General features: G+C 44.2%; 1 protein-coding gene across 1 annotated transcript in view; it reads left to right on the top strand.

Annotated features, from left to right (window-relative positions):
- The window catches only part of TRPC7 (transient receptor potential cation channel subfamily C member 7), a gene marked incomplete at both ends in the record, with an annotated part of 122,690 nt that overhangs the window by 57,048 nt on the left and 51,503 nt on the right, over nt 1-14,139 (top strand). The window contains 2 exons of the mRNA XM_082651487.1: nt 8,323-8,487; nt 13,775-13,991. Of these exons, the coding sequence (XP_082507613.1) occupies nt 8,323-8,487; nt 13,775-13,991 (382 nt within the window). The remainder of the gene's footprint in view (nt 1-8,322; nt 8,488-13,774; nt 13,992-14,139) is intronic.

Raw genomic sequence — 14,139 nt, 5'->3', positions numbered from 1 at the left:
CATGTTTGGAAGGCCACTCTGGTCCTCTAGATGGCGCCAGGTTTGCAGTCTGAACTCGGAGAACTTCTTGCTGCACCATTCACTCGTTCAGATGACACTGCCTGAGTACCCATGCACTGAGCACCACCCTAAGGACCATAAGAGCCCTCCAGAGGGGTTTTCTCTCCAGTAGAGGGTTACACAGGCATTATAACTATGATTAATGAGAGAGACTACAAATGACTTGAGAGGAGAGAAAGATTCTCACCTGAATGGGCAGGGTAAACTTTCACGGAAGAGACAGTTATTGAGCTGGACAAAACTTGGCTATGGGGGGATGAGAAGGAAAGCACTCCAGGCTGCAGCGATACCTTGACCAGAGGCTCAGAGATGGTCAAGCTTGGGAAGGCTCTGAGAACAGCTTTGCTGGAGTTTGGCCAGAGACTAGGGATGGGGAGGAAATGAGCAGAAGCTGGAACAGCAGCTGGAAGTCAGGTTTTAAACTCTATCTCTTACTCTCCCATCCTTTGCTCTGTTCTTCTGTTTCCTTCCTTTCCCTCCCTTTCACTTGCTTCCTTTCTCCCCAACCAAAATCCCCTCCATCTAACCCTAACCCTCCATCCTCCCATCCAACCCAAACAGTGCAAATGGAGTGGATGTGGGATTATCATAAAACATCTACTGCTCTGGAGAAGGAAGTCAGAGATCAACTGTCCTCCCCAAGAGGACACAGCCCACTGCCACAGGGTGAAAGGAGACACCCAAAACTCTGGCTGGGGGTATGAGCATCTCTGCAGCACATGTGAAATCTGTAGGCTCACAGAGAGGCCCTCCTGCTTGGCAGATAGAATATGCCAGAGACCTGACCCAGAAAAGACGCAGGAAACGTCAGTTGAGAGAGGCGGTATAAGGCAGTGGTTAAGAAATGTCCACTTTGGATCTGACAGTCACAGTGCCATCAGCTCTATAATGGGCATAATGGATTAAATGAGACAATGTTCATAATGTGCTCAAGCAAAGGGCCTGATCCATGTGAGTGCTCAATAAGCGTTTGCTTTTACTGTCTTATTTATGGTAAAGAACTAAGACCGGGAAGGGCTAGAGTCCAAGCCAACCAAATCAAGAGAATTTCAGGGGGAGCTTACACATGAAAAGACCTCAGGCTTTGGAATCAGACAGACCTGAGCTGGAACCCTGACTACACCATTCTCTAGCTGTGGGACTTAAATTGACCCAGCCTCAGTTTCGTCAACTGCAAGATGGGGTCGATAATACCTCCTCATTTGTATATGAGGATGTAGATACTATATCCATTTTGGGGGAGGGTTATTGTGAAGATTACAGATAACATAACCAAAGTTCCTTCATAGACTAGGTCCTAAATTATTAACAGTAAAAAAACACTCAAGCTGTGATTTTAAAACATTTTACTTTGTCTAGTGCCCATGCTTAGAGGCTACTTGAAAGAGGTATGAATTGTGGGGCTACCCACGCAAAGCTCCAAGCCCCACACCTCTTCCTTCTCATTCTCCACCACCATTTACCCAGAACTATCCTGGATCATACTCTTGTAGTGGCCTCTCAGGAGCTGCATGGCTAAATAAATAGGTTCAGTAGGCATGGTGGCAATGTTGGTTCTATATTAGAATGCTCTATTGATTGAAAACTTAATAAAACAATGGCAACTTCTGCTTTCTTTTTTACTGTAATTAAGCATACTAAGTTCTTCAGGAATGTTTAACTCTAAAATCACATGGTCACTCAACACTCTGCTGATGGATAAACTCAGCAAAGGGAAGAGCAAAGAGAACTATTTTAAGCCCTGGAGCGAGAGCAGAAGTGGTAGTAGGAACAGCAGCAGCAGTAACACCAATGTCCACCTTAAAGTGTGAGTACCAGGCCACGTACTGAGCATCCAACACATGTTTTCCTCTCTCGTAGATCACGAAGCTAGGAGAAGTGAGGTGGCTTGCCCAGGGTCACACGGCTAGAAAATGTCGTATCTGGGATTTGAACCAGGATGGTCCAGCCTCAGAGCCTGTGCATGTAACCACTCTGCTAACTGCCTGCACAGAGAAGAAGAGTCTGAAGGTTAAGTTATCAGTGTAGACAAAGCAACCAGCTGTGCCAAGGATGTGGGGCTCTCAATAGTAGGTCTCACAAGAGGGAGGGACCGAGGAGAAAGCACACTGATGGGATGAGCATTTGGTGTTCATTCATTCATGGAAGGCTTACTCCGTAAACTGGTGGGTGTTACTGCTCAGCCGTATTCCATGCACAGACTCACAGAGCTGAGAGCTCCCTGTCGACAAGGATTGCAACTTCTCTGTATTTCCAGTGCTGAGCACAGTGCCTGGTAAGGGGCAGCAGTGAGGAAAAATATGTTGAATGAATGAATGGACAAACCAACAAACTAAACTAGTCAACAACTGACATTTCCATTCCTCTTCTTCCCTCGTCAACTTCCATGACTTGAGAGCTTTGCCAAGACAAAATGGGAGGGAAGAACATTAGCACCATTGAACCAAATCCCATGAGATGCAGCAGACAGGAAGTGGCACCACAGAACTATACTAATTCAGTCTGACTGTCCACACTAAGAACAGCCACTTGACAACTGGTACAGTATCTGTCTCTTTTTGCCTATGTAGACAGTTTCCAGAGGGAGGAAAAAAGATTTCTAGACGGAAAGGCTAGTGATGAGCTAAGTGGAAAATCTTGACCACAGTCACATTGGACATCAGCCTTTGATGGTTTATCTGTATAAAATAAGTCATTTTCTCTATAAGCATTGGATTTCATAAATTTTTCTCCAGCTAATTTATTCTTCGGCTTATCAGATCATGCATTGCCACATCTCATTATTCTGTAAATGAGGCCCAGTGTCAGAGAAAAAAATCTGTGTTTAAGGATTATGGAAATCATGCAGCCTCCAAGCCTCAGCTCAAATGTAGCCCTCTTCCCCTCCCCACTAAACGGGAAATGCAGGATTTAACAGCTTTTAAGGTGGAGGAGGGGAGGGGCATGGAGGACGGAGGAGAAGTAGGTTCAGGAACCTGTACTGCGCCTCACTGATGGAGGGCTCCAGAGTGGAGGGGGAGCATCAACATGGAGCTGAGTAGACTGGATGGTGACCCTGACTGCCCTAGCAGAGACCAGCCCGTTTTTACCTAATTGCCTGGATAAAGCGCTTTCATTGGAGGATACAGAGGGAGGTACTGGATAGAGAGGGAGTGGCCTCACGCACCTGTCAGGCTACATGAACCTTTCCAAAGGCAACAACACTTCAAGAAAATCTGCCAAAACAATGTGGAGGTCAGAATAAAGATAAGGAGGGTGGAGTAGAACCTCAGGGAGTGAGGAGGAGGACAGAGAAACAAGTGGAAGAGGGAAAGGAAAAAACAGGAAGGGAAAGGAGAGTAACGGGCTTATTTTTTTTTTATTTTTTTTTTTTGCGGTACGCGGGCCTCTCACTGTCGTGGCCTCTCCCGTTGCGGAGCACAGGCTCCGGACGCGCAGGCTCAGCGGCCATGGCTCACGGGCCCAGCCGCTCCGCGGCATGTGGGATCTTCCCGGACCGGGGCACGAACCCGTGTCCCCTGCATCGGCAGGCGGACTCTCAACCACTGCGCCACCAGGGAAGCCCCACAGGCTTATTTTTATTTATCAAATACTAATACAGCGCTTACTATTTGTCAGGTACTGTCCTAAGCACTTTACAAATCCTTACTCACTCAATCTTCATTATTAGCCTCATTTTACAGAAAAAGGAAGTTAAGCATGGAAAGAGTCAATGATCGAAGGGCATATGGCCAGGGTGTGGCAGGGCCCGGACTTGAACCCAAGCAGCCATGTACCCGTCCACACGCTTAAACACCCCCCATCAGGAAAGTCTTAGCCCTGTTGTAATATGAATGTATGGCCCAAGGGTGTTAATATTCCGTGAAACAGCCCTAAAAATACTCAATAGTTACTTAAGGAATGTTGATAGCTCTTCAACAACTATCTATTCTTAAAATATCAGATATTTCCTTATAAATGAATACAAAGCAGGGAAAAGAGTGAAGGGGATAATTTTCCTTCAGGCTATAGAAGAAAAATAGTAGCCCATGGACCAACTGAACGCAAAGAAAGAGCCAAGATTTGGCCAATATGCCCAAAAGTTCCCATATGCCAGCATTATATTCTCAGTGTCACCAGGGTCTGGGAGGAATAGGAAGTTTAGGTGAGATATTAACAGAAAACCAGCTTTGGGTACAAATGTTGTTATACTAAACATGAAGGCTGGTCAAACATGCCACCAGAATAACTGACTTGAGATGGACTCAAGAACCGGCAGCCACATGAATTCTAGGCCCTCCTGACCCTCAGGTCCTGTTTTCCAGTCTCCTTCTCCATTATAGGGAATTCTGTCTCAGAGCTCCCTCCTATCCCTCTTTGCAATTTAACTTCTTGGCTCCCCGCCCCAACCCAGTCCTCTGGAACAGTCCACCCCAGCTGTGGGTCTGGCCTGACGTGTATTCTCTTGATAGGCTGCTCTGCTCCATGTAAGCCTACCTTAACAGTCTCAGCTCCAGGCCACTACTCCCTACTAGGAAGAGTGTGAATCATGTCGATGGGAAGGCTGAGGTGGTAAAACCAGTTCTTCCCTTGAAGAACTTTCATAAATGTGTACCATGCTCTCAGTCCAGAATGGTTAGGGGCAGGAATGGCCTGGGCAATCCTCTTGTTAGGGTCCAGATCATTCCATCCTATTGTGAGCCAGATGCCAAAGAAATCTGGCCCAAGACAACACTGATTTTCTGAGTTCCCACTCTGTTCTATCTAGCTGTGGGCTTTCCTTCCTCTGTTCCTCTCTGACCCTGCTTTTAAAAACCCTCCCCCTGCTCCTGCCTTTGTTCCCTGACTGAGTGCCCTTCTGGTTAGGGTGTTCTTTGTGTCTTGATGGCGTGCCTCGTGTTACTCTCATCTTCCTTGGGTCAGGAACGATGTTTCTTTGTGCTTCAAAAGCACAGTGGAGAAAAATCCTCTGATACACATTGAACTGTGTGTCACGAAGTTATCTTTGAAGTCCTGCTACCAATACAGAAAAGTGCCCACATAAAGATAAATAACAATCTGGGCTTCAGCTATCAGCTGCTGTCAGCTTACTGGGAGTATTATAAAGTCTGTCTACAAATAAGTAGCATGTTTGGAGCTAGGTTGCTTTATTATGGAGGAAGAAAGGCCACTGTGGAAACTAACAAAGGTCTAATCAGAGGACAGAGTCTCAAGAGAGACCCCCCTGTTTTAGTCGGGACCACTGTCCTCTGAGGCAAGTAAGGGCGAGTGGGAATTGTTCCCACTGTGTTCCCTCTCAGAATTCTTCCCCTCCTGCTCTGCTGCCCAATTTGTTGTGCTGATTTGTCTGCAGGAGGCAGCAGAAGCAGCATGGATGGGCTTCTCCCCAGATGAAGACAAAGAGGCCAAAGGCAGGGGTCAGGGCGGGAGTCTTTCCAGAGCAGCTACAGTGCAGGGAGCCACAGGGTGAGCCACGTGGTCTTCCGCTACTTCATGAGACTGTGTGTTTCTCCAGAGCAGGACCATTTCAGCACCGAGGGAAGGCTAACTGTTGAAAAACAAAACCGACTGCCTCCCCCCCCCAGGCCTGCAAGTTGACCTGCAACGGGACGACTTGCTGGGATCAGGCTCTGAGAATTACTGAAACATGTGCATGACGTTCTGTTGTTTGCTCCACTTTGTTGTGAGCCAGAAAGGGCACAGGAAAGCATATGAGGGCCTGAGGGTTCCTACCTGGGTTGAGGAGAATCTGTTGCTCTTGTTCTTGAAGGGAAAAGCCACAATGGTTGACATGAATCCAATAATGCTACCCCAAAAAAGCCTCATTTGCAGCTAATGATTGAGTAACAGTATCACCAGGGGCTGTTGCAGGGCCAAATGAAGCTTTGATAGCATCCTCGCAAATCATTTGGTTGCTACTGTGAGTTCCCAGAAACTGGAAACAAGAAGATGTTGCCATCTGCGTTGAGAATTTTTTAAATAGCTCTATTTATATTGTTCTTATAATGAAAAGGGAATGTTTTGCATTTCCCAGAAATTGCTGCATATATCCTCTTAATACCCAATGAGGCAAATGGGATGAAAATTGGGACATTATGATCCAGGGTAATCTACTGAAAATGCAGTCTCTTTGAAGAATGCCCAGTCTGTCTGCTCTAGTCCATGCGTCCCAGCTCCTACGGCATATGGCTATCCTGACGGGGCCAAAGAGCAGGCTGCCTAAAGCAAATAATGGCTTCCCTTTGTCACAGGGAGGAAATAAGCTAATGAGCATAATTTTCTCAAGTGTAAACTTTATTCCCATAAATGTTACTTATATATTGCCTATTACCAGTTTCTACTGGCCAAGACTCAGAATCAACTAAAAACAAATGGCCAAGTAGCACCAAATATTTGCAGAAAAAGGATGTTTGGTTACAGCAACTCAAGTCAACCTGCTGAATCAATCAGAAAAAGGAAGATGCTGTATATGAATCTAGGGGTGTCTCGTGGACCATGTGTGCAGAGTGGAGCTGGACCTCAGAGAGGGTAGGACACTATAGAATCTCTTTCTATACAACTTCATCCTTCTTTCTCTCTTTTTAACTGGCTTGTTTTGCTACTAAGTCTACACAGTGGAAGGGAGCTGCCCAGATCCCTGAAGGTTACATGTTAACTCCTCAGTAAATTAAAAGACTGCCTCTCTCGATCACAGTCTCAAGTAGCCTGGGCATATACCCTGAGAAAACCATAATTCAAAATTATGTGGAGACATGTACCACAATGTTCATTGCAGCACTATTTACAATAGTCAGGACATGGAAGCAACCTAAATGTCCATCAACAGATGAATGGCTAAAGAAGATGTGGCACATATATACAATGGAATATTACTCAGCCATAAAAAGGAATGAAATTGAGTTATTTGTAGTGAGGTGGATGGACCTAGAGTCTGTCATACAGAGTGAAGTAAGACAGAGAAAAAAACAAATACCATATGCTAATGCACATATATGGAATTTTAAAAAAAAATGGTACTGATGAACCTAGTGGCAGGGCAGGAATAAAGATACAGACATAGAGAATGGACTTAAGGACACGCGGGGATGGGGAAGCTGGGGCGAAGTGAGAGTAGCACTGACATATATACACTACCAAATGTAAAATAGCTAGCTAGTGGGAAGCAACCGCATAGCTCAGGGAGATCAGCTCAGTGCTTTGGGACAACCTAGAGGGGTGCGATAGGGAGGGTGGGAGGGAGGCTCAAGAGGGAGGGAATATGGGGATATATGTATGCATATGGCTGATTTACTCTGTTGTACAACAGAAACACAACATTGTGAAGCAATTACACTCCAATAAAGATGTATAAAAATGAATAAATAAATAAAAAGAGGAATAAAAAACAAAAATAGCCAGCTGAGAAAACCTAATGGACCCAGTTTAAGTCTGGGTTCCAACCCTAGTCCAACATATATCAAGAAGGGTGAGGTCAACAATACAAAATGTCCACAAAAGGCCCACCTTGTAACCTGGCATGAGGGCAAGGCAGATCCAAGAGAGGGAGGTGGCAGTGAGAAGCTACTGCATGGGGATACGATGTGTCAGCGCTCCAGCATGCTACAATAAGCAACAGGGATGCAAGCCAAATACCACTGAAATCCAGTGCGGAAATACTGAGGAGTTTTAACATGTCCTCTGGAAACTCCACTGCAAGAACTTTTTCTTAGACAACAGAGGAAAAGAGAGAGGAACTTTTCTACGATATCTCATTTAACTCTACAAGACAATGTGACAGGCTCTGTTTTGCAGAGGACAACATTGAGGCTCAGAGAGGTGAAGTAGCTGGCCCAAGGCCACCTGCCTAGTAAATGGTAGAGCAAAATTCAAACGCATGTCGATTCTAAAATCCCATTCACGCTCCATCCATTCCAATATGTTGACTCCCAGATGAACTCTGCCCAGAGATAAGTCTCCTCGGATTGGAGACAAGCATCTACCCAGAAGCTGACTGTCATTTTCTGTGCCTGAGACTTCTCAAGGCCCTCAGCTTACCAAGCCCTGATGCAGCCAGTCCTATGAGGGCCAGTCCTATGAGGGCTTATAGCACAGAGACCCCCAGCATCCCCAAGTCAGAAGGGCCCAGCAGGTACCTGACCTAGCTGCTCTGGCTCGAACACCCAGGCCACCCTCCCCAGGGGAACATGTCAGCCCTGAGCTACTCATAGGTCATATACTGTTCAAGTGCTACTGATGCCATTTTCCTGTTTGCATTTTGTTTCTGTTTTTGTTTTGTTTTTACAGTTCGTTGCTCATCCTAACTGTCAACAGCAATTGCTTACCATGTGGTATGAAAATCTCTCAGGCTTACGTCAACAGTCTATCGCTGTGAAATTCCTGGCTGTCTTTGGAGTCTCCCTAGGCCTCCCTTTTCTCGCCATAGCCTATTGGATTGCTCCGTGCAGCAAGGTACAGACTGCTTAAGGTGCATGTCTTTGCGGTTATTTCTTCTCTCTACTTAGCATAACCTAAAGTCCATTTTGTCCAAACATGCAGCTGACCATTTCCCACATTTAAAGAAAATAGCCCTGAGAGACCCAACAAAAGTAGAAAACCACTTAAGAGGGAAAATGCTAAGATTTGCCTTTTAAAATCATTTTCTTAAAAGACAGAGGAGTGATAAAATGGAAACTTTTGTACACACAAGGCATAATCTGATCAATAACAGGATAAAGGGGGAATAAAGGCACTTTTCCTTTTCTGATTATGCAATGTCCTAAACATGGCCTCCAAACCCATAGTAGTAATAATTATAATAACGCTAATAGGAAGAGCCAACATTTATTGAGTACTTCCTTTTCGCTAAGCCCTTTTCATGCAACACGTCATTTCACTCTCTCAATTACATTATGATGCACACACTTTCTAAGCAGGTTCAGAAAGGAGAAACAACTAGGAGCTGAGAGTCAAAGGCTTCTCATACTAGGGCACTGCAGACCCATCTCAACATCTTCCTGGTTTCCTGGCTTCCTTGTCTGGGTTCTGGCCCACACGGGCAGCTAAGTAGGTCACTAGAAGGAAAAAAGACAAAGGAAAAAGGAGGAGAGCTGGAAAGGTGCAAAGCTGGGTTCTTTTCTCACAGGAAGGGGGAATGTCTGGTGCCCGCCTGTAATGCAAGGAGTGGAACCTGCAAGAGCCAAGCTGCTGCCCCTCCTGTTCCACCCTCCCTACAGCCCATCTGACCCAAAGCCACAAAAGGCATCAGCAGTCTCTCCAGCTTCAGGCAAGAGCTAGCGCCTATAAAAACAAATCATGTCGAAATTCGGAAATATATTTCGTAGGTTAAGTGGTCATTAAAGTTTCCAAAGCTGCATTTACTTTGTGATATAGTAAAAAAAAGCAATTAAGCTTAGGTAATCAACATTCAGTAGAAGAAATATGACTACAGGGAGATTAGTTCCACAGGGAATTTGATCAGCTAAGGCAGTTAATAAAAGTGTCATCAGTGAATGGATCCTCTTGTCAACTCCACCAAGACAAAACGCATGCCAGGACGATGGGCCCAGGACTTCAGATCTGCTAACGAGGCCACCTAACCAGGCAGGCAAGGAACTGACTGCCTTAGAGTAGAAGGGGTGCCAGAGAAAGAAATTAGGACTCAAACTCCTTCTTCTGCAGGACAGTGTTAAAAATAAAAGTCCTCATACTGAGTATTTGTGGTGTTCAACCTCATATCTATTGAGGATTTTGTTTCTATGGCACTCTACCATGACACAGATTTCTAAATCGGTATTCCCCAAATGATACATATGTAGGGTAAGGCTATTTTTTTCTGTCCTTTATCATGAGCTGGAAAAAGCACAGTGAGTGAAAAAGGACTAACCAGATTGAAAACTGGATTAGCGCTAGTCATTTGTTTTAGGCACTTGTTTTCATAGTAGTATTATCTAGTCTGTACTGCAAGTTAGATCATTGCCTTCATCCAGAGATGGACAGGGATGCTGCCTCCACACTCTCTAAGCCACAAACTAATTCTAGGGCATCAATCATTAAAATAACAGGCAAACACTGCCAATCCTCACTTTTGCTGTAAAACTAAATGTGACAGCTTCCAGGGAACTGGGACTAGGCAACACCAGCAAATTGGTTTGCCTCTACCTGCCTGGGGAAATATTCAGAAAGAGATGATATGCCAGCTGCTGACTAAATTTTTTAGATTTTCAGTAGGTCTGAGAAGAATCTTGGCAATATCATGCAGATGTGATGCAAAAAGAAGGATGTGTGGACGGGGGAGGAATCCCGGACTTTCTGGGGACCCAGTAAATTCAAGAGACTGATGCCACCATGGAATGTAGGGGTGAGACCTATGGTGTCTTCTGGAATATTCTAGAAGTAATGATTGCAGGAAAGTTTGGCCCCATGGCTGCTGCTTCCTCTCCTCTGTTCAGAGACTATTCTGACTGATATTTTGTGTCCCTGGAATGTCCAGTAAGACAAAAAAACAGCTTGTACACTAAGCCCTTGCTTGTGGCCACTGGCAGCTGGCGGCAAGAGAGGGTAGCATTTGATGAGGAAGACTGCAAGTTCAGACTGGGGAGAGATGCTGGAAACTCTCTGGGTGCTCTACTGCAGTCATGGCCTACCTTGTGGGCAACTGGCTACCAGGTCCCAGTTAGGTGCTTACACTTGTGGGCTAAGAGCCCAGTGCCACAGAACACAGAGGTGTGTCAACAAGTAAAAGCAGGTGTCCACCCTGAGGGCTTGAGAATGCAGTTCATTTGGAGCTAATTCAGGAGCACTACTCAGTTATCTCACATTCACCTATTTCCCAGAGTAAAAGAATCGTACCCAGGAAGTCTGGGCTTGAGCCAGAGACTGAGTACAGCAAGCCTGGATTTCCCGATATGTTTTCAGCTCATAAGGGCCAAGTAATGACAGAGCTGCTTTAGCCCATGTTTCAGACTCACCAGTTTTGCTCTTCAGGCAGAGGAGGACAAGACCTACGTCTCCCAAAGCTCTACCATCTCTTTTTATACCTAACGCTGTTACCTGACTCAGCGTTAATGATTCCCCAGCTACGAGCTGCTGGTATATATTGGTCGACTTTTCTCCTTTCTTTTGGTTCACTTGGTGGCCTTGTGAAAGGAGGAAGTTTACCCCAAGCATAATTTGCTTCAAAAAATTGAGATACATATGGAATGTCACAAAAAAAAAGAAAAAGGAAATCCCTGAAATGATTTGATCTCATCGGACATTTATCAAAGTGTTACCAGTTAAAAAGATGCTTTCAAGCCCAGAAGAAACATAGGAAAGGTGCATCAATTCCTAACCTCGTTTTTCCTCCCTATGGCTTAAATCAAGTGGGACTGAGCCCAGGTTAACCTTCTACATCACTGCAGGGCCTTATCAGGGTTTTTTCTTATCGTCTGCAATAAATACAATAATTTTTACATATGCATCTTCTGCCGGAAGATAACAACTTGAAGGAGGGAACAAAGAGAACATTAAACTCCTCAAAGCAGCTCTTATGGGGAATCCCAGGGCCAGCATGGGCACAGCTGCGTGCAGATTCCTGACATCAGGTGCCTTGCCTAGATGAGAAGATGGAGAGGTGTCCCCAGGTCCTCATCCAGGTAGTCATTGGAAGATGCTACATAGAGCCCACTGATAAAGGACTGGGGAAACTTGGCCATCAATCCCTTAAGAGCTGTGTCTACCTCCGTGTTCTCCACCTTTTTCTGACATTTCTGGGACCCTGCTGGGACACACAGATCTGGTATCCCTTGCCCTCTCCTCAACCGTTCCTCTCCCCACTCTGCAGTCATTCTCCAACTTACCTCGCTTCTCACCACTACCTCAGCTAGGACACAGTGACAGGAAACAATGCAATGACTATCTAAGGATGTCGCCTGTATACACCAAAGTATCCCAGCATCTTGGTTGGGAATTGGGGCTCCAAGATGCCAACACAGTCAGATAAAATGTGGAAAAATTCAAAGTATGTATTTGACATCACATAGGTCAATATGAGACATCGTTTGATTCCGTTTTTTTGGTTTTTTTTTTTACTGAATTTATGTAAGGTATTTTATTTGTCCTTATATTTAATCTCTACATTCTGAATTTAGTACATCTACCTATGGCTAAAAATAATCTATAGTCCCTATTTTGTAAATAATAAGGTTAAACATTACTAAGAAATGTCATTTGTAAGATGTTTGTGGGCCCCCTAGTTTTCAGGTAAACATCTTTTTCAACACTTCTAAAGTTATTCTAGTGCCATATGACAATTTGACAATGCAGGTGAATCCAAACAAGTTCTTTCCAGCACAAATAGGGATTTCCAACGCTCAGACTTGAAACGCAGTCTTTTTTAAAAAAAAGATTAAAATTATCTTTTTAAATTTCAACAGATGGGTTCTATGACATGAGAACGTTACGATAATTACTGGCACCATTAACGTGGATGATTAGCATACTGCAGCCTACTGAAAGAACATCATCAAGCCATCTGATTTATAAATGTTATGTTGAACGTAATGACAGTTAGGGAAATTTTACCAGGAGAAAATCCTATAGCTGATCTTTTGCTGAACCAATACTCTGCATGCTGGGTGACATTTCACTCTAGGACTCCTGAATGAGGCAGAACATGAACATCAATTAACTAGTCACTGGCTATAACTGAACATTTGCCCTGGAGAAGGAACTGAGATCCAGGAAAGACTCCCCTCTTTGCTCTTGTCTTATCAGTATACCTGGTGAGGGGTTAGAGTTGGTGTTTAGGTGAGGGTGACAGCAGTGACCTGGAAGAGACCCAAGTGAATTCATTTACAGGGGTCAGCAAAGACTGACTGTGCAGCCCCCAATTTAGTCCTCAAAAGTCCAAGTGGCCTTTGGATGGCAAGCCAGGGATAAGAAGATGTGACCAATACCTACTCCCTAAAAGGGCATCTTTTGGATCACTTCAGGCTCACGTGGAACAACTGCACAAGTTAATCATGTACTAGGCCACAAAGAAAATCTCAATAGTTTTAGGGTAGTATCACAGAGGCTATGATCTGAACACACGCTGCAATAAAAACAGGATTTTTTAAAGCAAGGGGGGAAAAGTCCTGTATATCTGGAAACTAAATAACCTCTGAGTTAAAAATGAAATCAAATGGGAAATTATAAAAATATTTATAACTGAGTATCAAGGAAAATGCTACATGTCAAAATTTATAGGAACATAGCTAAAGCAGTACCTAGTGGGAAATGCATAGCTTTAAATAAATTTACCAAGATATAAGAAATGTGGAAAATAAGTCATCTAAGCTAAAACTCAAGAAAATAGACAAAAGAGCAACAGAGCATATCCAAAGTGTTTTTTAAAAAAATTCTGAACTCTATTGAAACAGATTTTTTTTCTAGATTCATAAGGCATAAAATTCATACCCACATGGTTGGGGGTAGCTGTGCAGTCAGATTGTAAAATGATGTTGTAAAATGATGTCATATTAGTGTGTTCTACTCCTCTCTCTTACCACTCTCATTAAGTCTTCTAAACAGAAAAAATTAAAGTGAGTAGAAAAATGGATTTGGTCAAGCAGCCTCTTACATAAAAGCTCTACAGAAAATGTCTGGGTTCAATTAGCAGCTTCTGTCCAAAACTGAGGATTCTCTGGTTCAACTTTCAGCAAAAGCCTTTTAAAGAGAGCCCTGAACTTGCCTGGAGCTGCCAGATTAACATGTCTTGTATATATTTTGTTTCCAGCTAGGACGAACCCTGAGGAGCCCTTTCATGAAATTTGTAGCACATGCAGTTTCTTTTACAATCTTCTTGGGATTGTTAGTTGTGAACGCATCAGACCGCTTCGAAGGTGTTAAAACCCTGCCCAATGAAACCTTCACAGACTACCCAAAACAGATCTTCAGAGTGAAAACTACACAATTCTCCTGGACAGAAATGCTCATCATGAAGTGGGTCTTGGGTAAGCAAGTCACTCTTTTAATGTCTCCTCCCCTAATTATAACAGGACATTATTAAACCCTGACTTCAGAAGCTCTTCCTCTCCTCTTGAATGCACTCTTGGCAGACAAAATGGTGAGGAGATGACCAGCAAGGAAGCCAAAGTCAAC

Source organism: Grampus griseus (assembly GCF_964374135.1).
Source record: "Grampus griseus genome assembly, chromosome: 3".
NCBI lineage: Eukaryota > Metazoa > Chordata > Mammalia > Artiodactyla > Delphinidae > Grampus > Grampus griseus.
The sequence above is the reverse complement of the archived record's forward strand: the minus strand, read 5'-3'. Positions and strand labels throughout refer to the sequence as shown.